Raw genomic sequence first — 26,103 nt, 5'->3', positions numbered from 1 at the left:
AATATTATGGAAAATAGTGGTTTTCCTAGACCTCTGAGTCTCCTTTTCCACACCTGGAGTGATCAACCACTGAAAACTCTACTGAAAGGAGCAAAATTACTCATGAACTTAGTGACTTGGGGGTCACTGGAGGTCTAGTGAGTTGTTAGGGCATGATGATGGGCAGATGCTGAGTGGGCTGAGCTGTGGGGGCAAAGCAGAGAAATGAAGCTAGTGTGACACCTTCACTGGCCTTTTAATAGTTGCTTCTCTCAGGGATGGAGGGAGAAGTCACTGCAGTAGTATGTGCTTCCTGGCACAGTAGAAGCACTCAGGGAATCCAGTTACCCTTAAGGGGAGTCCCACTGTTTTCTTTCTTTGTTTCTGCTTTAGTTCTTTGGAAAGTAAGGCTATTACAAATTGTTCAAGAGTTTATAGGATCCATTAATACCAAAGTATCCAGCCTAGTTCAGGAAATGCAGTGATTTTAAATCTATGTTCCTCCCTAAACACTTTCCCTAAAATACCTGCCCCACTCTGCAACACAGCTTCATAAATACTCCAAAAGTGGAGCCTCAGTGGATGTTGACAACCTAAGAGCAGCTGGTGGCACAGTCGGTTGAGTATCTGATTCTTGGTTTTGGCTCAGGTCATGATCTCAGGGCGATACGATTCAGCCCCACATGGGACTCTATGCTCAGTGCAGACAGAGTCTGTTTGGGATTCTCTCTCCCTCTTCCTCTGCCTCTCCCTCCACCAAATAAATAAATAAATCTTTTTTAAAAATGGCTTTCCACATCCATGATCAGCTCAAACCACGCCATTCAAGTGTTTTCAGTTGCAAGACTTTTGCTGACAGGCTATGCACAGATTCTGGCCCATCTGATATTTTCCATGGGACAAAGTAAGGCCTAATGGGCAGCATACCAATCTTTAGATTCAGAACATATGGGAAAAACAGAGACCTTAATTAAGGTCAGAACACCTGGAAGTCAGGTCACCTAGACCTGACTCTTGGGTTGACCTATGGTATTTGTTTTCTCGCCAAGGCATGTTAGAAGCTTCTGTTTATCATTTTAGCAGCTTAAAAGTGGGAGTAGAGAATTCTTTCCCTGCCTTATCATTGTAAAGATCAAATAAGACCAAGACCATGTACTGAAAGTTTAATGGAAAGTATATAGAATGAATGTGAAGGTGAGTTTCTCCAATTCGTTATAAGAATTCTCATACATACAACTTTATTGGAATTTGGCAACACAGAGTAAATGTAAAAGCTAGCACTTTAACTTCAGTGTGTCTCCCCTAGGGAAACTCTTGCATTATTGCATTCAGAAATATGTATAAGAATGTCCATTGCCCTAAGAATTGCAACAGCCAAATATTGCAAGCAATTTGAATGTACATCAATGGGAGAATGGGTATGTGACTTGTGGTATACTCATGAAATGGAATACCATATGGTGGCAAAAAGAATGCATTAGAGCTGAATGCATTACAACATAGATAACTTTTAAAAATAGAACGTTGAGTGAAAAGAGCAAATGGATGGATCTTGTATTGTATGGTATTACTTGCGTAAACTTTTAAAACATGCAAAATAGTATTGTGTCCTGTATATGAAAAAGTATAAAAAATTGGAAGAGTATAAAATAGCCATGGGAATAATAAACCCAAATTCTCATAAGTGGTCTCCTCCAAGATTAGATTAAGAATTAGTATCAGTGTGGGCTACACATGGGACTTCATGGTCTCTTGAGCAATTCATTTCTTTTGGAAACAAAAAGAACTTGAAGCAGATATGGCACAGTATTAGATTTGGGCAAGTCTGGACAGTGAAATGATTTTGTTCATTATATACTCTACATGCATTAATACAGTCTATAATTTTCTATATACTTAAAATGTTTCATAACAGAGTGTTCAGTAAAGAAAAGAGTATTTGTATCAAGGAAATAATAAGATATGCAGAGTAAGATTCACATAAAAATATGCTCTTGAGGGACTCCTGGGTGGCTCAGTGGTTGAGCGTCTGCCTTTGGCTCAGGGTGTGATCCCAGGATCCTGGAATGGAGTCTGCTTCTCCCTCTGCCTGTGTCTCTGCCTCTCTCTCATGAATAAGTAAATAGAATCTTAAAATATATATATATGCTCTTGATAGATTATAAAAAAAAAAGAAGCGATCAAAGTGATCAATAGTAAGCTAGTGGTTAAATGAATTCTAGTATGTCCATATAATTGATTATATAGCCAAAGAAATGATTTTTAAGGAGAAACATATTCAATAATGCTAAGTGGAAAAAGTAGGATATGAAATGATGTGTGGTATTATCTTAACTGTCCGCATTTATGTGTGTGTAAGTGTGCATGTGTGTTTGGATAGGTAGGTTTGTGTAGGAAATTAAGCCAAAATGTTTAACAGTTTATCCTTATATTGCAATATTATAGATGGCATTAGTTTCTTTTTTCTTCTTTTCTATACTTTAGAAATTTAAAATGAGGAACATGTTAAAGTTTTAAATACCATTTATTTGAAATGTTTAAGTGTGTACCAGTCAGACATGTAAATAAATGATGCTGTACAAAGACAAGAAAATAATGTTATTCATATGACAGTATCTAAGCTAGATGGATAGCAATGCCACTTAATCTGGCCTTTAGCCACCTGACAGGAATGTAGCTAAATAGATACGGGTTCTGTTTTAAGATCTCCAAGGCATTTGTTAGTTGGCTACTATCTCCAACTATAGACCTCTCTCCAGGCTCCAGGCTTATATATCCAATGGCATTCCAGACATCACTGCTTGGATGACCCCACAAACCTTGAACATCAGCGTCTCAAACTGAAGTTATATCCTCTCCCCTAAATCCTCCTTCACTCTCAGTTCTTGCCTCAGAAAATGCCAACAGCAGGTCACCCAGTTGCCCAGTATTTTTAGACCTCTCCCATATCCCCAAAAGCCAAAATGATCTTTCTGTCCTGTCAATTCCTTCTCCAAAGTCTCTCTTGGATTCCTCCTGCCACTCCCCTTGCAGGGCCTCCTCTGGGTGTGGGACCTCATCACCTCTCACCTTGGTTACCATGGCAGCCTGAAGTTTTCCCTGCCTAAATTTGTGTCTCCTTTAGCTCAAGTCCCCAGTAACTGCCCCTGTAGCATGCTCTTTATAAAATGTAAAATGTGATACAAGAAAGCTGAGTTTTCCCATCCTTTAAAATATTGCATTAGATAAAGACAAGCAATCACTGATGCTTTGCTTAGAGCAAAAGAACAGGTGTCTGATCTGATGCAAGGCAGAGCACTGAGCCTGTAGCCTGCTGGCCTCTGATCCATACTCTGGCGGACGGAGTGACTCAGGATCACCTCACTGAAATAGTCAGCACTCACAGCCTGAAACATATGACTGAGAGAGGAAAATGAACACTAGCTTCCACAGTAATGTTTGCATTTTCCTTTCCAGAAACTGGAATATATTCCCTCAGATCATGTTGGAGAGGAGGAAGTACTAGGAAAACATTTCCACTGCATCTCCTATTTTCTGGTTTTACGAAGTTGCATCTTGCTTAGGGAGGAAATACACCAATTAAATGTGTGGGTTAAAACTATTACAAGCTAGAGTAAGAGGAAACTATTTTAATTCAAAGGCAAATACACAGCATGTTTTATAATCCCCAAAGTACAACAGTGTTTGGCCTGAGCTTCAGAACTGAGCTTCCCATGCAAACAAATTATGAATGTTTATGAATAGATATGTGTGTATGAATATGCTCTTGGTTTCATTTTCTTTTCTTTTTTCTTTTTTTAAAGATCTTATTTATGTATTCATGAGAGATAGGGAGAGAGAGAGAGGCAGAGACATAGGCAGAGGGAGAAGCAGGCTCTTTGCAGGGAGCCCAATGCAGGACTCGATCCCCAGACTCCAGGATCATACCCTGAGCCCAAAGCAGACGCTCAACCACCAAGCCACCCAGGCATCCCTTGGCTTCATTTTCTGCACTACTACTTTTTTCCTTCTGAACTTATTTGTGAATCTTCTGGAAGGTATTAAACAACACTTTTATGAGGTGATACAATTCACTGAGATTATAGAGTGGAGAATGTGTGAAAAATTTATAATAGATATTTTAAGATTTTAAAGAATATTGAGGTAAGATAAAATGAATATTCATAACTAATGATGATAGTTAGCAATGAACTTTAGATCACGGATCCAATTTTATCTACATATAGCTCACAGTTTCTAAAAAGATAAGACCTGTAACATAGTATTAGTATTAATGGAAGTAGTAGTAGTAGTAGTAGTAGTAGTAGTAGTAGAAAAATGAGGAACTGCAATTAACATTTATCTGTACCAGACACTTTACATTTAAAAATTTTCAATTCTTCCAATTCCGCTTTACAGTTGCTAAAATTAAGGCTCAGAAAACAGCACTTGCTCACAGTCACACACTAAGCTGTGTAGAGCCAATATATGAATCCCATCCATGGGACATCTGATCAATTATCATGAAACCAACTGCAAAGGTGAAAATCAAGTTTTATTAATTGAGAATAGAATATTGAGAGATCATGATTCTCTGAAGCTAGGCGAGATGTCCATGGGAGCTCAGGAGATAGAATGGAAGTGTCTCATGTATTTAGACCTGCAATAAAGCATCCTCAGTGGCATTTTAGAAAGTCTTATTTGGGGCCCCCATGGATTTCAGAGCAGTCAGCACCTGTCATGCATTCCATCTCACTGAACATGCAGGGATTCCCAGCATGGCTAATTCAGCAGACGATGTTACAAGGGCAGAGTGTCCAGGATCAGTAAATAAACCTAAAATTTGTAGCCCTGATTCCTAAACTCAGTTTTCTTCTGAGATTCAGAGATAAATTCACTTCCTGTCCTTTTTTTGGCCTATAAAACCACAACATGTCTGGTCTAGCATGGCTTCTTCTCCCACCTGGGCTCTGGCTTCATTTGATTTTCAACCCAGTCTTTACCTTTTATTTTGTTGTTAACTCCTTGCAACACATGTCTACCGTTTTGGATGGCCATAAAGATTATCAGGGTGAAGGACAAGATATTTGGGGGGGACAGAAGAGATCATTCACATTGGCGTAAAAAGGCAGTTTAGCGGATGGGAGCCTGTAAAGTATTTTCACATGCTACACGTGGTGGTGTAGTTGCTCATGGAATTCCCGTTTTGGAATGGAAACTTCTCCAAGATAAAGGAAATATTAAGTGATAGGGAGGGGAATCCCTTTGGAAAATATCCAAGCTGTTAAAGTCATAAGTGTTTGTGAGGAAGGAAATGAAAATGTTACTCATTATAGCAGCTTTCCTTGGGGGTGGAGGTGGTGGTGGTGGGAGAAGTGTGGGGTTCCTCAGTTAGTGACGCTTGCCAACTCTGTGCCTCTGAGATTAGACACTAGGTTAAATTCACAGCCACACATCTCACCTCAGGACTTTGTCACCCCTATTCCTTTGCTCTACATTATTGCAACCGGTCTTCAATTTTTAGAGATTATAACCTCTAGTCATTTGTCATTGGTGCAAGCAGTGACTCAAAAATTACTGGAAATGTTGATAGGAAAAGAAATCCAAGAAGCTCATTTTGTTTTCACGAATACACAAGCATTTGGGGAGATTGAGCAGAAATGCAAACAAAACAAAGCCTGTGCCCGCAGATTGAGAACTGTGGCTTCAATTCAATTATGCTTTGCTTTGGGCATGGAAAGTATCGGCACAGCTTTTGGTGACTAATTTGGCACTGGAAAGCAAAATGGCTAAGCAGGTTATCAAAAGCAAGTCACAGAATAAAACGTTTTAAAGAAATCATCAGAGATCATCCTCGAGTATCAAATGGACACTGAACTTTCTGTGGGAGAAAAGGAGGGAGGAAGGGAAGAAATGGAGGCAGGGAGAGACTGACTTTTGTCATGGATTTATTTGTAAAACAATAAATATTTAAAGAATTGCTTCCATTGTCTCTTTGAAGCCCTGAGTTCTATTATTCCTGTATCTATTTGCTGTTTTGGGAAAGATCACTGTTTTAAAAGAAAACACATAATGGGTAGCGTCCAAAAAAAATAAAATAAAATATGGATTCAGTGTTCTGTTTGTCCTGCTCTTCCCCGCGCCTTACTGTCACATGAACAGCAGACACTGCAGCTCTGGATGGGGGTAGGGGGTCTGGTCTTCTTCACTTCAAATCACACACTTTGTTTTCTTTCTCCTAGATTGGCACAAAAAGCTTCAGAAAGAAAACAGTTACTCATCGTGTGCACTTTTTTTTTTTATTTTGTACTAGGCTCTGTTAGCCCTAATGTATATCTTCTCCAAACTGAGGGGCTGGAGCTGGACTGTGCTCTGCTTGCTTTTATCTGCTTCTGACCAATTCTCACAAGGCAGACATTCCTTTGTGCTGAGCAAAGAGGATGCTGAAATCAGAGGGCGGGAGGCTCCAGGGCCCCACAGGAGCTACAGAACTGACCTCTCCTGCTCTCCCACTGAGCTACCACCAGCATTTCTCAGAGATCGATAAGAGCTTGCAGGGCTACATGGATTTAAGGCTCGGAAGAGAGACTCTAATTAAGCAATTACACTGTCAGTCGGAGGTCACTTTAATACTCAGCCTTCATGAAAGGCAACATAATGGAGCCATTTTCGTGCTGACCATACAGAGTCATGCCCAGCCAGTGGGTCCCACTGCTGCCTTAGCGAGAAATACTCACAATGTGTCATTCAGGAGAGCCTGAGGTTAATTACACAGCCACTCAAAGGGGACTGAGTGGAGACTGCAAACATATTACCAAATTAGTTGAAATCTGAGCACCGGTTGAGCTTTCTGATTAGCTCCCCACGATGCCACCACCATTTCAAAAGAAGTCAGAAAATTCAGATTCTCTCCCTTTTCTCATGATAGCAGCATGAAATTCTAGAAAACACGCTTCTGTGGTGTTATCTAAGCTCTCATGTGGCTCAAAATAGTGAGATTGTATATCAATAAATGTGCCAGAGAGTGAAATCAGCACAACACATTCCCAAATGTGTCGTCTGCAATTTTCCACAAAAGCACTGGTTATTGCGGGAATAGAGACTATGAATTCATTTATTCATTCATCCAGCCATGCATCCATTAGTGATTCATGCACTAGATTGCTGCCTTTGGGATACAAAGACTATTGCTACTGGTTATATGAAAGGGGATGGAGGCTGTGTATTACTGTTCCATTTAAAATTTTTCATCCATTTCTTCTTCTTGCTAAATGTTGCCTTTACTTCCACAAAGCCAAGAGAGATGGCTTGGGGTTCCCTGTGTACTTAACTGGCCTCCACTTAGGACCACTGGGGACCAGACCTGCTACAGGAAGAGCTCTCTTCTGCACGTCAAGTGGAGTATGGAGATAACCTCCTACCCAAGGCCAGTCTTGCACCCCAGAGTGGAACCCCAAGCTTAGCAAGTCTGTTGTGCAGGTTGGACTGTGACCTCTGGAGTGAACCACACTGATGTCACCTGCCCCGCAGTGTCTGTTTCTTCACATCCCACCTCGTGCTGCTCTCCCTACCCACAGACACGACTCCTAACTGGATCCTCTGTCAGCGTGGGTTTGCCAGGCACATGATTTTATAAATGAGCAAACTCAGATCCCTCAGCCTTGAAAAGATCGAGTGGCAGAGCCATGCTCGGACACTAGTGCCTAGCAGGGTCTGGGGCGTAGTTGACACCAAAGATTGAATGGGTGGGTATAGCCTAGATCACCTGACTTCAAGGCAAAGACACCTTCCACCTCATCTGGAATCCTAACACTCCTTCTTATATTGATAAATGAAGTCTGCGTTCATCTGAAAGAAAATTTAAAATGGCTGCAGAAGAACCCTGGTTTTTATCCTCTCCTATTTTTTAGTTGTCCTCTATTCTGGAATTCAGTTCCTTGCATGTACACTGAAATTTTTATATCTTATCGGAATACTTATTGTAGGCTTGCTTATATTTTGGTGTTGGTCCTGCTATTAATTTCCACTAGGTCTTTTTTTTTTTAAGGTTTTATTTATTTATTCAGCTGAGAGAGACAGAGATAGCAACAGAGATAGGGAAGAGAGCATAAGCATGGGGGAGAGGAAGAAGCAGACTTCCATCCCAGGACCCAGGATCAAGACCTGAGCTGAAGACAGATGCTTAACTGACTGAGCCACCCAGGCGCCCCTCTGCCACGTCTTGATCCTGATGCTCTTCTTTTCAAAATAAGAATACTACCAAAAGAATCAGCACATGACAGTAAATTATCTCTAATCTCTCCTGTTGCAAACTTACCATTCTATGTACCTATGTGTTTGTGACTATTAGCAATAATGTCTATTAAAATTAATATCTCCTCTTCTGATGACCCAAACTGTTACAGAAGTTTAAAAAACATGATTCCTGGTCCCATCCAGCCATAATTTACCTCGGCATTCAACAAGTACACTTGAGCTCTATTAAAAGTCCCATGAACACAAACATTATCTGGCAACATCATCGGCAGCTGAATATTTTTCTCTTTGCTAATGACTTTGTCCAAGCAACAGGACCAAGAAATTAAATTGAATGCCTCCAGAATGAATGACTGGCTTTGTATGAACTTAAACTGCAGAGATGTTATGTAAGATATTGGACTGTAGGGCACGTTTTACATCCAGTGTCCATCTAGCTATAAACGATAGAGGGCTGGTGCCTCAATGCTTGCCTTCATGAACCCCCAGACAACTAACTGTAACTTGAAGCCAAGCTTCCAGCCTCGCCAGGACACTGCCTGCCTGGTTCCAAGCTCTGCAGGCCTCCCATCCTGTAACTGGGTCCGCTTGGCAACCACACACAGCTGATCTCTACCCTAGGTTACCAGAATAGTCCTTCTTCACATTACTTTATCTTTTTCTAAAAAGGTAATTTATAAATTATACAAACAAAAGTGACCTAGCTTACGTGTGATTTCTATAAGTTTCAATATAAATAAATTTGCAAACCAAAGAAAACTATATATCGTTGGGGTTAGTCATGTGTTTTAATTTCTCATCCTGAAAATATGAAATCTATAGGATCAATCTATCTCTTCTTCAGGTCTCTAACTTGAATATGACTTCATCAATTATTCCATTTATCTCTTTTAAAAAATATTTTATTTATTTATTTGACAGAAAGAGAGAACACAGCAGAGGCAGTGGCAAAAGGCAAAAGGGAAAAGCAGTCTCCCTATGAGCAGGAAGCCTGACATGGAACTCGATCCCAGGACCGTGGGATCATGACCTGAGCTAAAGGCAGACGCTTAACTGACTGATTCCATGGAGGTACCCCTCCATTTCTCTTACATTCAGCTGTTACTTTCCCATCAGCACCTTGCCACTCCACATGCTCAAACTTTTCTATCATTATAAAAAAAAATCCAAAAAACAAGAAACAACTCTCCATTGGTCATAGCCTTTTATTCCCTTATACCACTCACTGCCATAACTTTTTCTCCAGGAAAAAGCTAAGAAGCTTCTGCCCCTCCTAAGCCATTGTGATCTAGAGTCTTCCACTACTACCCATGCCCATCCTGCTCCTTCCAAGGTTATCAAAGACTGAATCCAGTGGCTTTACTTCAAACCTCTTCCTAGTTGACTTCTGCCGGATTTGATACCTTTGGTACCTTTGATCACCCACTCTTAAAATTGGCTTTACTCCTCGTTTCTAGACTACCACTCTCTCTGGTTCTCCACCTACTTCTGAGTGCCTCTTCTTCATCTTCTTTTCCTCTCTTATCTCTATTTGCCCCTTAAATGGTGATGTTTCCTAAAGAATTTTTTGGTCCTTTTCTCTAGAAAATGTTATTTTATGTGATCACACCTACTTCTGTGACTTTAATGACTACCCAGATATATAGAAATATTTTCAAATGTACATGTACAGCTCAGATGCCATCTTCAGCACTCACCACCACCATCATTTTGATTAGGGCTAGCATGAATCAATAACTTTCTATATGAAAAGCCAGTCACTTACATAATCTCAAATAACCCAACAACAAATCTGACACAGGTACTCTTATTATCACTATTTCACAGTTAAAGACACGAAAGCTGGAAAGTTCACTTTCTCCAAGGCAACACTGCTGGAAAATGGCAACATTCAGGCTCAGCCCCAGGTTTACCCCACCACAGAGCTGGATTTCTTAACTCTGGCACCATGTGATTGATATAATTCACATTTTATATCGGAGTCTTGCTCAGGTGCTGAGTGGCATCTGTTTCTGAATGCCCCATATGCCCACTGGCAGGGATACTCTAACTACTTTATACAGGATTCCCTTTTTCCTACAACTTGTTTGGACTATTACATTTTATATTTTACCTTGTTTGTCAGACTGAACTCCTCCCAGCACCTGTCTTTGGGTTTATTTTCCTGTCTCCATGACTATGACTCGATCATATTTGAGGTTTTACTTGCTCCTATCTATTGCCTCATGCTACAGTTTGTTAACTCAAGCCCAGCTGCATGCTGGGATATGGCAGTAGTTAATAGAAAACTGTGTATTTATATCTCATGTAGGTGGAAAGCTCTACTCATGAACATAGGAGGGGGGAAAAACACAGCCGTGCTGGGCGTGCCTTTGACCTAGACTTTGTTTTGTTCACATGCTTTTGTATGTTGAATTCTATGGGATGGGTTATAGACTTTACCAAAGAGAAGAGAAGATACTGTACCTGGCACCATACCAAATGGGAGAGGAAACAAATGGTGGAGAATTGCCCACTGCAGGCAAATCTGTGAGGTAAACATTTTGTTTCTGGCCCATTTGAACTTCTCCTGAAGACCCCTTTTCTGTTTCAATGCTTTATTTCACCTTTATTCTTAAAGACTATTTTAGGAGAGTATGGAGTCTCAGGTTGGTAGTTATTTTCTTTCTTTAGACTAAAGATACCATTCCATTGTTTTTTCTCCTTCTAATTATCACTGTTGAAAAGTCAGTGTTCAGTGTGCCACTTCCTAAAAGGCAATCTGTTCCCCTATCCACTCTCCTGGCTGATCGTAACATTTCCCCTTTATTTTTATTTTTTTTTAGATTAGTATGTCTATTTATTTCTCTATTTCTACTCAGTTGTTTGGGTTCCCTAGGATTCTTGTTTTTATTAATGTGATATCTTTCATTGGTTTGAGAAAAGTCTTAGTCATTAGCTGTCTAATTATTGCTCCTGTTCCATTTATCTCTCACTTTCCCTTCTGAGATTACAGTTAAATGTATGTTATACCTTTTATAAGCCTCCTCTATGTGTCTTAACCTCTCTTCTATATTTTCCATCCTTTTGCTTATCTGTACTTTTCCCCCCCAACTAGATTCTTCTGACTTATCTTCTAGTTTATTATTTCTCTCTTCATCTCTGTCTAATGTCTAGCACTAGACTAGACATTAATTTGACTAGGTCTTAATTTCAGCTATTATATTTTATCCAGTTCTAAAGACTTTAATTGGTTCTTTTTCATTTTTGCAATGTCACCTTTTATAGTTTGCACTTCTTTGCTAAGAGCTTTACGTTTGACTTTTATCCCCATGAGCTTAGTAATCATAATTGTTTACCAATCTACCATATTAGTGTTTGCTTCCGTTGTCCATTATTCATACTGTATCGCATTTATGTTATATTATCTCATGTGCATACATGTCTTTGATAGTGTGCTGGCTATTGCACATGAAAAATTATTAGTAGAAAGAAGATCTAGGATGACTTTATCTCCCTTTGAAAAAGATTCTAAATTGCTTTTGTCAGATGTGCAAAGATGTACAGCAGTACAAGGTCCCCTCTCATTTTTCCATGGCTTCAGATTTTGGGGGCCACTCAGGTGACTCAAAGCTGGTATGCAGTTTCTGTGAAGGCTCTTTTACTTTCCTTTTACCTAGGATATGGGATGGTTTACCAGGACTTCTACCCTATTCTGGCTGTAGACTCAAACTTTGCTCTTCTTTGCCCTGAGAGGCTCACAGAAGTGCTGCTAACCGCTTCTGAATCAGCAAATGCCCTATAGGCAAAAGCTATCCCAAATACTAGGCTCACATCTCTCACAGATATTAACTCAGAAATTTTACACTATCTTGTGAGTTTTTTGCTACATTTAGGAAAGTGCTTTAAGTATCATGTAAAATGTTTAAACTGTCTCTGTCAGGAGAGTTAGTCTTGGTCTGAGTTACCATTATGGTGAGTGGATATTCTAGATCTTAAGGTTGTACAATGCATCACCAACTTAGACTCTGAAGATTCATTTAGAAGACTAATACATAGTCATAAATAAATCGAACTTTTAAAGTAGATAACTGATTTCATCTTGTAAAACAATATTTGAAATCAAACCATTTGACTGGGCTACTTTGACAAATATGAAACACCTTTCGATCTTCCCTGAGTTAAATCTGAAAGCTAGCCAGTTGGAGTTTGTGTAAGAAACTATCAGGAAACTAAAAATAGAAAGATTCATTAGCCAAGAGAATCTGGTTTATATTTAAATGAAATGTCTCTAAATACAAATGAAAGATGGAAAATCTTTTGTTAAAAAAAACAAGTCACCAAAAAAATTAAATTAAAAACAAAAAGAAAATCTTAAAATGCATCCTCATTCACTCTAACATTAAGGATAAAGCATTAGTTTCAGGTGAGAATGTATTAAAGTTGAAGGTAGTAACAGAAACTTTGGTCATCTAATAGGCATCATTCTTTCCTCCATCTCCATCCTCCAATCTATTCTGTCCTATCAGACACTGATTTGTTTAAGTAGCAGATCGGGCTATTCCAATCTCAAGAAAAGTAGAACCCATGAAAACCCCAAAGGCTTAATAATAATTGATTTGAAATAGTGATGATAAATTCATTCCACTAAAACTTCCCTAACCTCTTACGTAGCCAATTCTGACCAATCATATATGTAAGGGGAGAATTTGTTGTGTGAGAATTTTGCTTCTTTGATTAAAAAAATACAAAATTGAAACAAATAGCATAATTCCCCTCCCTTTCTCTGCATCTGTACTCAGGATGTTTAGAGCTACTGCAGCCATTTTTTGACCATGAGGAAATAAACAGAAAATGACAAATCAACATACTAAGGATGGCAGAGCAGAAACTGAGTTGCTAAACAAATCCTGAGATTATCTACCTCCTGATTTGTATTTATGTAAAAAAGTAAATGTCCTTATATCTTAAGTTGCCAATAGTTGGGCTCCCTATGATTATCATTGAAAACATTCGTAACTAATATATTTATTAAATCCGCTCACATGGCAAAATTTTGACCTAGGTTTGCCTAGAGATGGTGCTTGAAATTTGTGTCACCTACCGTAATACAGGAGTCCTGAGGTTCAAGGTCAAAATCAGTGAAGTTCAAGAGAATACGGTGATTTCTTTCTACCCGAATGACCCAGGAGCAGTCAGTGTTACCCCTATATGGACTGGGGTAATTTGGAGAATGAATCTCTCCATTGGGAGCCTGGAAAATCCCGCCACAACCTATAAGTAGGAAACCCAATTCAAAAATGAGAAGAATCTCTGATGCATAAATCTTTGCCGCATTACCTGGTAGCATGGACCAATATGCTGCTTTATTCGACCACCTATTTTATGTAGTTGATACCAAACATTGTGTAGAACTGAATATCCACCATTAATTCATTCATTCCAACAAAATGAAGGACAACTAAGAAAATCCCTCAAATAATTTAAATACTGATGACAAAAGTAATCTAAAAAATTTTTTTAAATACAAAAAATTAAGTGCAAATAAAATCATGTTCTCATAAAGCCATAAAACGCCTCTTCTTTGTTCTCTAAAAATATAATATATTGTAAGAATAACACATCTCCTAAGAATTTTGATAAGTTAGTAGTATATGTTTTTAATAATTTATTATCTGCCTTTTAAAATTTAATATCCTGGACCTGGTACAGTTATTCAGTCTTTTAATTCCTACAATATTATCAAATACTATTAATGATTATCTCTATGACTTTCCATTTTTATGATAATATAAACAAACCTATAATGGAAAAATGTGGTATCATTTTCTGATAATTGAAAATCGCTTTGGATAATCTAAATACCAGGTATACATAATCGTATATATAATCCTCATTAAATTCATGCATCATTAACTTTAGGAAATGTCTGACATACTTACTGTTACCACCTTAGGTTTCCAAAATTGGGGCCACAAGGTAGCCTGAGATCACATCTCTGCCTTGGCATTCCCTAGCTATGTGACTTTGGATGAGTACTAACTTCTCTAAGTTTCAATTTCCTCATTCAAATCCTTAAGATAAGGATTTGAAATTAACTCCCCCCATGGGGTGGTTGTGAGGGAAGACATGAGATGGTGTTCATAGAACAGTTAGAATAGATGACTGGCTGGCACATTGTAAGCAGCCAGCAAACATGGCTTTAAATAGTAGTTGTATAGGTTAACATCTGCTAGATTATTTTGTGCCTTCATTTTTTTTTAATTTAAAAAATTTACTACAATAACAACAACAACAAAAATCTACAACAGGTAAATATTTTTAGACTGCCTAAGATTTTAGGCAGAAAGTCACTATATAATACATGGTAATTCCTTGGAATTCACGAATTTAACATTTCCAGTTTGGGCATCTGTACTATAGCATGGACTAATTTCCCACTTTGCTGATGCCCAACTTTGTGGCCAGTGAATGGGCCCAAGTCCCTTGGAGAGTATTAGTCTAACCAAGTACCTCCCTTCTGCTTTCACCATGGACTTGCATACTTGCATGGACTAGTTTTCATATATTTTAACTGTGGAAGTTAAATTCTATCACATTTTTTTTTCTTTTAGGGAAGAGTTAATGCCAAAGCAGTGTTTGTCATTTGAGGAGTCACAAAGTGGTCACTGTGTTGGGCTTCATACCCCTCTCTAATCATTTCATAAAACTTAGAAGGGTTCGGCCTAAGTATTTTGAGATACCTCCTTGTTTTACTCACCTCCGGGGACTGCCTGCCATGAGGCATTGAAGCCTCTCCCGTTTATAGAGCTGTCGGTCTTAAAGCGGATGGCTAGCTCATTTCCGGTGCTGGAGACTTGCATGGGATTCTCAGATGATCTTTGGGAGCACAACTGGGTTATTCGGGGAGAGTGGAAATCAGGACCTCCATAAACCTAAGACAGGATGTAGAAAAAAAGGACTGAAATTAAGAGACATATTTGAGTGATGACCCCTGATCCCGTTTTACCACCAGCTCCTGGATTCTATTATCATGAGAGACTGAAATCTCAGCCTTCCTGGGTGGGGATGAACTGTGAACTTCAGCTGGATTTTCAAAGGCACTCCCTCAGCCCTAGGAACGCACAAGTCCAACCGCCCACAAGATGCCTGCTTATTCTATCAGAATAGTAGAGCTGAACTGATTACTCCAGAATCTTCTCTATCTCCCTTCTTCCTTTTTCCACAACTTCATAAGATTTCCTGCTATCTTTGGCAGAGGCATTGCTGTAAAACAGTATCAAGTCTGATTGTCTAACTCTTCTAGGCACATGGGAATAGTCTTAGCCAAAAGCCATCTTGTTTGTGAAAGTCAGATCACTGAAAGCTATTGATCTCCCAGTTAGATTTTTTAGGATGTTCCATTTTGCAGTCTGCATACTTTATAAGATTAGGCATTTAATATAATATTTTTGCTTCTTCAGAGAGAGTGAAAATATAACCTGTTAGTATGTTCTATGGTATACTTAAGAAGGGACTCCCCCAGATTCTCTCTGAACCTACTCCCAAAATCCCATTGGTGGGAATGTGACCAAGAGCAACTTCCTCTGGGAAATTGTCCTGGACTCTGCTCAATACCTGGATGTTTCCCTCTAGATCTATCTCAAGTGTCCTCAGATCTAGGTTCCTCTAATTCGCAACCATCTATCTGACTAGGATCCAGTGCCCCAGTGACACATACATTCCTCCCAGCAAGCCCCCCACCTCCTTGGGTTCTAAAGCCATATCTTAGAGGTGGGTAGTGCCCAGGCAGGTCTCTAACGTCTCACACACAGATTTCTCAGTTGCAGGGGTGAGTATAGGAGAAGGGGGCAAGAAGATAAGAATCAAACAAAAGGTATTGAATCCCTAACTCCAGGCTTTGCCAAACTCCAGTTTGGAGAAGAAAGACCATTTCTGGTGACAGCTTTCAAGCATAATACTATCTGGGTCCTTCCTCCTCCCCAACATGTATATGCTCATAATTCTTTGCTCCAGGGCAAAACTGGAATGGGGAAAGCAGTGCTGGGTGAGATTTGTGCACAGGGCCCTCCCTCTCCTGGCATCTGGGTGGCTCTACCACCTCTAAGGACTGTCCTCATTCTGATTCCTCAGGCCCCAGCCCTCGCCCACCTTCAGGGCAGCTGTTGACTGATGGGGGGAATCACTCAAGTGTTCTCTGAGGGGAGAGCTGGAGAACAAGAAGCCTACTTTTGGCGAGGAGAGTGTGATTTGAATCTATAATGATTTCTTTGTCTGATTAATTCCCCCCAGCCAGGCGGCCAAGGCCCAAAAAGAATGCAACTGCTGTTCACAGAGGGCCGAACACAAGGACTTTAATTGCAAAGGAATGAAGCAGGCGGATGGCTTCAAGCTTATTTTCAGAGGAGGAGCTATGTCTGTGTGGCCCTCTGAGTCCCATCAAAAGCAGGACTTTAGGAGGGGCCCTGTGTGGCCCTTAACACGTACACATATGCAAATACAAGGGGAAGGAAAAGATTGCTTCTGGTTTACAGGGTCTCTCCCGTTTTTTGAGATTTGCCTGCCCCCTGGCCTCCCCAGAGAACACAGTCCTCAGAGCCTGAAACTGACAGCATGTGCTCCCAATCATCCAAACCCAATAAATAGCACATATTTGGAGAGAACACTGAGCACAAGGCTTTAGTTCTGACAAAGGAAACTTGCATGTCGGCAAAATATTCTTTGTTCTCTCTGCTCAGGTCCCCTTAAGATCACAAACATAACGGGGATGAGTGGGCTGGGCCTCCAGGAAAATCAACACTGCCGCTTTTGACATTCTTTGCTTCCCCTCTTGCGGGGCTGGGCTGACACAGATCATGGCAGAAAGACCAGAGGGAGTAAACTGCCCACACCAAAAGCAATTGTCTTGATTTATTGCACCAAGGAGTGGATTTCCTTTTCTGCTTTATGCAGGTTCAGGCTCTTTTCTCAAGAGACTGAAGTAAAATCAGCCAGAGTGTTTCCATGACCCAAACAATACAACAGTACTTTTGGTTTCCACAAATAACACTGATAGTTAATGCATGACTCTTCAAAAGAGGAAAAAGATGGAAAGAATTTCAGGGTGTGGTTCTTTCAACTACAGCATATGACTAAACTTTGGGGTGGGGGGGGGAACGGGTCTGATGATCAGAGATTTAAAAAATGTGTTTTTAGCAAATGCTTAGGATATAGAACATTTCAAAGCCTATGGTTTTAATCTGTTTTGAACGTTTCTTTCTGCTCTGTTAGCTCCATTTATTGTTACAATCAAGTCAGCATTCCAGGGTTATGAGTAACCGAACGGCTGTTGCTTAATGCAAGTGGTCACTTTCTGGACACTGAATTTTGGCTCTTGGTAAAATCTAGCAAAATCCAAGTAAGTCCAATACCTGGGGACAAAGAGGTCCTACTTGACTGTGCTCTGAACAGGAAAGGATAACGTACAGGTTGAGGACAGGTAGGTCAAGAGAGTGGTCAGTGTCTCAAGGCCACGTACCCAGCCGGAGTAGCATTTTGAAACCAACTGCTAGCATGTTATCAGCAGCTTTGGTATGAGGGATTGAAAAAATAATTTTATCATCATTAGTGCAAATTTATTACAGTGCTTTCCACCTGACAGGAACATTTGCTGATATGTCAAACAAGGTTTTTGAACAAAAAATAAGGGGTTACTCATTTCAGCCTTAAGAAGTAAGCTTCCCCAAAACACTTCAGGGGCTTAAAACATCCCCCCACAAACCCTGGTTTTGTGGAACATGGGACACTATCTTGTCCTAATAAAAATAAGCCCCAAGCTGACTATAGCCTCTGCTCAGAGCTCTTTCTGGGCAGGCACAAGACCTGCCTAAATGCAGCTGCCTAGAGACCATGTTTTGTCCCCCTGTCCCCGGAGCTGCTTGCAGGGAACAGCCCCAGTCTGCTTTCTCATGTAATGGGTGTGACAAAACTCACAGCACAATGAGCCCATTTACATTTTGCCAAATGGGCAACAATCACATTCTCTTTGGAATATGAAAATGAAGGGTTAGGAACATTTCACATTACTGTGGAAAAGTTGGCTGCCAACCTTTTGTAAGTGTTAAGGGGTTTTATGCCACTGAAAAATATCCTTGCTGGCACGTAGGACCATTTGAACCTTTCACACACAAGTGTTATTCCTACTCATACTCTGTGAATTTTGGGAGCCTCCTCATTCTCCCTTCCTAAAAACCTTTCCTCTTCTGAGATAGAGTCATGACTTGGCAACAACCAGTACCAGCATGAAGACAAGGGTAGAAGTTTTAACCTGAGGACTTAACAAGCTTCGTCTCTGATTTCACTTATTGCAGCATTATCCCCCTTTACAGAGCCTGGAGCTGTTAAATACAATTCTGCTATTCCACTCAGTGAGGGCACGATTTGAGAATCCTATGTCTTTTCAAGGAGAGAACTTGTTTTGCAATTAAGTGAAGTTTTTAAGTGTTAAAGTTGCCTCTGAAGTCCATGCTGCTCATGTCAACATCCTGCACACTGCCCATCTCTATCTTTTTGTGCTGGCTTATGTGGAGCATCGGGTTATGGATGGATTCAGTTCTGCGCTAGTCCACTCACTGTCCTCGTGGTCATGGAAAAACCCATCAATATTTTTGAGCCTGTGTTTTGACAATGGCAAAATGAGGACAAAATTCCCTTCTTACCTCACAGGATTATTTAATCTTTAAATGGGAAAGTGGATGTCAAAGTCCCTTTGAAAACCACCACCCATGTGCGTTATTATGGTGTGTCGATCAGAGATATACATACTTTCATTCATTCCACAAATAGGTATCAAACGTTTTACTATTTGACAAGTACTCTTGTGGCAGGTATAGCAATAAAGCAAAACCAAAACAAACAAACAAATACCAAGCCCTTCATGGAGTTTAAATTCTAGTAGATATAGAAGAACCCTTGTCATGAAGCGCTATAGCAATCTCTAGTGCTGAGGTGATAGGAGCTTTGTGTGTAGGAAGCCATTACATTTTGCAGACTGGTTCAGCTCCTGATGACTAGATCCTTGCAATAAACAACTGATTATAATAGATTTTGAAAGGTCATATCAATTATGAGATAAACCCTGTGCATAGTGTTGCATCTTGTACCCCACACCATGCGGGCCCCCCCTCTGATGGTAGCTGCGGCTACAATCTCACCCTCAAGACCACCCCTTCTCTACACTCTGCCTCCCCACTTCCTTTCCTAAGGGAGCTTTCTCAGACTGAAGTGTGGGGCATTAACCATCCCGAGTACAATCCACTAATGGGGATGGAGTCGAGAGACCAGTGTCTTGGACTCACACCCTTAGAGGGATGATTCTGATGAGCAGTCCTCATAGCACCTCCCAGGGTCCCAGTGGGATTAAGTCCAAGTGGTCCACAGGGGCTCCCCTCACTGGGTCTACCTCCTTTACCCTCCCTCCTGCTGTCTCCTCACTCTTGCTTCCTGGTACCATCTCCAAGTTAAATTGCCCACCACTAAGTCCTTCGGCCACTGTTTTTAGGGAAACCCAAGCTGAGATATTAATCCTATTTGTTTGTAAACATCACTCACAAAGAACTAATGCAAATCAAAATTCTGCTGGTCACTGGAAATAATTTCAGGAGTTTTGCAGAGTGATCTCCAGTTCTATCCCAAATTTGGAATGTGCTGATAAGCAGTTGAAATTCTTACCTCCAGGACGTCAAAGTTGCATCTTGCATGATACTCTACATCAAAGTCATGGATGGTGAGCTGAATGCTACTTCCAGGGGCTGTGGTAATGTACCAGATACACTCCTTGTTGGGTGGATATGTGTTAGGGTATCCAGGGCTGCTGAAGGATCCTGTGGTCCCAGACAATTCACCACCACAACCTGTTAAAATAGCAAGGCTCAGTCAGTTCAAAATGGGCATTGGTCACTCGGAAAAATTCAAAAATCCACTAATCCAAAGATAATTAAAAATGCACAATGCCTAATTTAGGGGAAAACTCATAAAGTTATAATGAAGTTATAACAAATCAGTTATAAAGCAGTGCGAAAAAGTCATAGATACACCTTATTGAATTTATTCTTCAAAAACATTGATTATATCATTTGGTACAATTCTCAGTCCTCATTTTCAACACATCAAATCTTTGGTAATATATATTTTTTAAGATTTTATTTATTTATTCATGGGAGACACACATAGGCAGAGGGAGAAGTAGGCTCCCTATAGGGAGCCCGGTGTGGGACTCAGTCCCAGGACCCCGGGACCATGCCCTGAGCCAAAGGCAAGATGCTCAACCACTGAGCCACTCAGGAATCCCCAGACTTTATTTTTTAGAAGAGTTTTAACTTCACAGAAAAACTGAGTGGGAGATAGAGCTCCTATTTTTTTACCCCTGTCCCCACACATGCACAGCCTCTCCCATTATCAACATCCGCCCTGCCCAACCCACCAGAGTAAGACATTTGTTACAACTGTTGAACCTACATTGACACTTCACTATCACCCAGTGTCTGTAGTTTATATTAGGGTTCTCTCTTGACATTGTACATTCTATGACAAATGTATAATGATGTATATTCACCATTATAGTATCATACAGAGTAGTTTTATTGCCCTAAAAATCTGTGCTCAGCCTTTTTATCCCTCCTCTGCTCTAGCCCCTGGCAACCACTTATTTTTTTTTTTTTACTGTCTCCATAATTTTGCCTTTTCAAGAATGTCAAATACTTGAAATCATATAGTATGGAGCCTTTTCAGACTGGTTTCTTTCATTTGTTAATATGTATATACATTTCCTCTGTGTCTATTTCTGGCTTGATAGCTCATTTATTAATGTTGAATAATATTCCATTGTCTGGGTGTACCACAATTTATTTATCCTTTTATAGCTACTGAAGGTCATCTTGCTTGTTTCCAAATTCTGGCAATTATGAATAAAGCTACTATGGACAGATCATATTTTTTTTTAATTCCTAGAGTCTTTCATACAAACAAAGATTTTTAGCTCTTAGTATTCTAGATCTTAGGTCTGATTAGACTTCAAAATAATATATTACATACAAGGAAATGGAAGACAGAGAAACAGGATATACACTAACACTATTCACATGTTCATTGTACTTCCTATTATGAAATTCTTTCCTGAATATAATAAAGAAAATCTAAAAATTAGAATTCCATTTAAAAAATATTACTGGGATGCCTGGGTGGCTCAGTGGTTCAGCATTTGCCTTTGGCTCAGGGCATGATCCCAGGGTCCTGGGATTGGGTCTCACATAGGGGTCCTCGCAGGGAGCCTGCTTCTTCTCTGCCTATATCTCTGCCTCTCTCGTAAATAAATAAAATCTTTAAAATAAAATAAAATAATAAAGTCTGTTACAAACAAAAACAATAAATGATACAAGTCCTGACCCAGAAAACTTATATCTAAACCCCAACTAAACAAACAAAAACTGGATATATAAAACCCAAGCATGGAAAACCTAGACATGAAGCTTATGTTTTATGTTTATATATTAAGCCCTAGAAAGCAATTAAGACAAGCCATTACAAGAAACAATCAAATATTGCACCATGTGGTATATAGTAAGAAAAACTGCCACTAAGTGCTTAGATGGGCTTTACAGTTTTTTTTCCCGACTTGAATACTCATAATAACCACATGAAGGAGGTATGATTATTATCTGCATTTCTCAAGTGAGCAAATCAATGCAAACAGAGGTCAGGTGGCTTGCCCAAGGTTACTTGGCTTTAAGTGGTGGAGCAAGACACCAATCCAAGCAATCTGATAGTGCCCAAGTACTTAATTACTGAGTTTTACAAACTCATATAGCTTTTAGGAATTCAGACAGAGATTTGAGAAGGGAGAGGCAGAGAAAGCTTTGTGAAAGAAGCAAAATTTGAGGAAGGCTCAAATTTTACAGACAAAGTTAGAAAAAAAATAAAGATAAAAATCAAGAAGAAAAAGATCAGTTTTTTTTCCAATAGCAATTTTTGGTGGTTAAAAAACATAGTTTGGGGTGCCTGGGTGGCTCAGTGGGTTAAGCACCAAACTCCTGGTTTCCACTGAGGTCACACTCTCAGGGTCCTGAGATGGAGTCCTATCAGGCAGGTGTCTACTCTCAGTGGAGAGTCTGCTTGAGGTTTTCTTTCTTCTCTTTTCTTTTCTTTTCTTTTCTTTTCTTTTCTTTTCTTTTCTTTTCTTTTCTTTTTTCTTTTCTTTTCTTTTCTTTCTTTTCTTTTCTTTCTTTTCTTTTCTTCTTTTTTTCTTTTCTTTTTTCTTTTCTTTCTTTCTTTCTTTCTCTCTCTCTCTCTCTCTCTCTCTCTCTCCTCCCCCCCCACTCTCCCTCCCCCCACTCATGGGTGTGTGTGCTCTCTCAAATAAATAAAATCTTTTTAAAAATTGCCTGCTCTGTTAACATATCTAAGCCACCTTTTCTACTTTTTCAGAATATTCTTTATTGGTTAGTAAAGTCTTCCAAGTACTTCTCTTATTCTGCATCAAGGCTTTTTGGTTTTAAAAAATGATATTATCTCCTCACTCCACAAACATATGTGCTTTGTCAGATGAGTGCAACTAAACTGCTGTGACTTAAAACAAGCTGAGGTCATGTCTACTGTCCTCATTCTACAAATGTGCCTTGTATGGTGAGTTAGGAAAAGGTTTTATAAAGGTTCAGAAGAATTATTCTCCATACAGAATCTCCACTTAAGAATTGTAAGAAGAATCTTGATTAGGAAAAGAAATCTGATTCCAGCCCAATATGCCACTATCTTCATGAGTTGCCAATTTCCTCCTTCCATTTGAAAACCTGTTTTTTGACTTAAAGTTTGTTGCACAGGGCAGTCCTTTCCTATGGCCTATAAAGTTCCTATCTTTATTTCTGGTTAAAGCCCCATGAAAAAGCTGTTTAAAATTAGATGTGCTGATATTGTTTATAGACTGAGGGGAATGTTAAAAAAAAACATGAATGCCATGAAAGATTAGAAAATATTTTTCCTCCTAGAACAACACATGGGAAACATTCCTGAAGCCAAAATCAGCACAGTTTACACAGCATCACAGCACAACCGCAGGGGGTACCGGTCACAGTATATACCATCAAATGATGCCCCCTGGGGACTTGCAGCACAGTGACCCATATAAATTATTGGAAGATGCAGTACCTTTTTCTAAAATACATCACAGGGAAGCAAAAGCATTCTGTTACCCTGCCCCCTTTCCTTTCAACCTACATTTTCAGCTCCTATGGATCTTCATTATCAGTTGTATCAGATTAAAAAACCCAGTGAAAACAAATCTTTGGAAGAGGATAACTTCACGGCCACATCACATAAAAGAGAACAAGGAAATGGAAGCTTGGCGATCTCATCTCTGCATTTTTATTTCACTTCAGTTCACCAGACAATCTAATTCAATTTTTTTTTTATCATGGTTGGTTCATCTAAAAATCTGCATAACATTTTCCATTGTCTTTTCCAATGGTTTTAGGTTTCCTTGCGAATTCCTTTGAGAATAACAGGATACAAATACCCTTAAACTAGCCCGGGTAAGCTGGAATGATAATATCAGATTCTTGGCATCAGTGATGCTTTGAAAAATTACAGCATTTATTTTGTTTACCCACTTACAGTTCTGGAGGCCCACAGTGTACTTTCCCCTAAGATTTAAACCAAACATAAACAAGGGTTTACAAAACACAAAGCCAGATTGTACTTTTAGGTATGTCATGTTCTCTTCTCATCAATAGCACTTAAGTGTGTGTGTATCTTTTAAGGAGAAATTTCAATATTATTAAAAGAACCCTATTGGGGGGAAAATACTGACTCAGGCGAGAAGGAAAGAAAGTGTTGGCACTTGAAAACTCCAAAGCTTGCTTTCTTTTTCCTTCGTGTTCTCAACTACCTTGGAGGTTTAACATATCAAAAATAACAACTTTGATTTAAAATTTCATTCAAATGCAAAGTAAAATACATTAATTTAGTGGTATTTTATGGTAAAACTATAAAGTACTAAAAATGGTTTTAATTCTAACAATTATGGTAGAAATTTAACTTTGTCTTTGTATTTCTACATTCTGAAAGAGATAGAAATAACTTTCCAGTTCCCATTCATTCATTCATTCATTCATTATTTATTTGTTGAGCATATACATTACTATAAATAGTGCTATAGAAGCCAGGCGCATTTAGTGCCTCTGGAAAAAAAAAATCCATTTATAGATCTAAAAAGTGCTATCCCCACATGCCCTTCTGTAAGTCATTAAATATCTTTTGCTTTTCCTTCAGTTTGCAAAGAGTAAGTTTTGATTTGGAAAAAAACTGAATTCTGTTTTATCCTTGACGTGTTAATTTGGTGGTAAGTCATAAGTAAGAATAAATAAATGGTCATGTTGAGTTGCTAAAAGATATTTTAAAAGTTGCTAGTTTTGATAGTACAATGTCAGCATAATTCTCTTTTGGTACTTATTTCCAGTCCAGTAATGAGAGTTTAATCAGCATTTAGCCAGTTATGCTTCACTCTTTTGGGTATCTCTTTAATTTTGATATTCTTTGACAAATGTGTAGGTAGTATTGGGCAAAAGAAAATATGTCAAAATATACATTTTAAAAACTGAAAAAATGAATGATGTCTGTTTTTCTTCCTATGCTCACTTTCAATGACAAGGGAAAACATATTCAGAAAAAAATTACAATAATTTCTATTAACCAAAATACTAAATACCAAAAAATTAAATATATAATGAATTTGATAATGAATATGATACTTTGTATCATAAATTCAGGTTATCATTAGGCTAACAGTGAAACATGAAAACATGCATTTGGAATTGTACAATTATGGCTGAAAATGAAAAATTACAAAGTCACACCAAGAGCTGAACTTTTTAAATTATAAATGAAAGCTAATGACAATTATAATTCACAATAAATCATGGCGTTTTTAAAGAATGTATAATGCAGGTCTTCTGAATTTTATTTATGCATAATTTCCCACTTAATTAGCTCTGGAAAAGGGAGTCAGTTCCAATACAAGAAATGCGACTTAGAATCTATATTAACACATACTAGCCCATCATCAATCAAAAGAAATATGAAGATAATCCAAAAATCCCATTGTGTGTAATTCTGAAAAAGAGAGAATGTGCTCCAAATGCTAAAATGAATCAAAAGCTAAGTTTAATTCGGCCTCATCAACAATGTCTTAGTCATATTGGGTAACATGGCTGTACATTTCATTTCATTTACTATTTCTGTACCTCCTGTGGTAGAAACAAGGTGTGTTTTTGTCTTGTTTTTAAAAAAGATAGTGGGATTCAAAAATATACCTGTTTGGGAAGGTGCTTTACCTCTGTAGTTGTTATCAGTGTTGCTAATGTCCGATACTAAAAACTTCCTACATAAACAAGTATCCTCATTTTACTTTCTTATTAAATTTAATTTTTGAGAGGAGGGAAAATAAAAATACTAAAAATAAGTTAAAAAGTAATTAATTAATAAAAAATAAATACGTAGTCAATTGGGACACATGGGTGGCTCAGTTTGTTAAGTATCTGATTCTTGATTTCAGCTCACGTCATCAGATTGAGCCCTGTGTTGGGCTCTACGCTTGCTTAAGATTCTCTCTCTCCCTCTCCATCTGCTCCTCCCTCCCTCTCTCTCTCTCAATAAATAAATAGATTAAAAAAATAAATTTTGGGGGGGAGGACAGCAAGGTGAAAAGTGTTTTGTTCACTGCTCTATTTTGCTTGGTATAGGGTTTAGGACTTCAAAATCTCTTGTTAAAATACACTTTTCCCTGAATGAATCACAGAAGGAATGTGTTTCTAAATCCATCCACCCATTTTGGTGACAGAAACAAGGTTTCTGGAAAATCGCAGGTGTCAACATCTCAGAGTA

General features: G+C 38.9%; 1 protein-coding gene across 1 annotated transcript in view; it reads right to left on the bottom strand.

Annotated features, from left to right (window-relative positions):
- Positions 1-26,103, bottom strand: part of CUBN (cubilin) — a 265,801-nt gene that overhangs the window by 131,550 nt on the left and 108,148 nt on the right. Inside the window, 3 exon segments of the mRNA NM_001003148.2 lie at positions 13,298-13,467; positions 14,954-15,128; positions 19,903-20,084. Coding sequence (NP_001003148.2) covers positions 13,298-13,467; positions 14,954-15,128; positions 19,903-20,084 — 527 coding nt within the window.

Source organism: Canis lupus, chromosome 2 (genome assembly GCF_011100685.1).
Source record: "Canis lupus familiaris isolate Mischka breed German Shepherd chromosome 2, alternate assembly UU_Cfam_GSD_1.0, whole genome shotgun sequence".
NCBI classification, from domain to species: Eukaryota; Metazoa; Chordata; class Mammalia; order Carnivora; family Canidae; genus Canis; species Canis lupus.
Note: the sequence above shows the minus strand (reverse complement) of the source record. Positions and strands in the feature narration are given on the sequence as shown.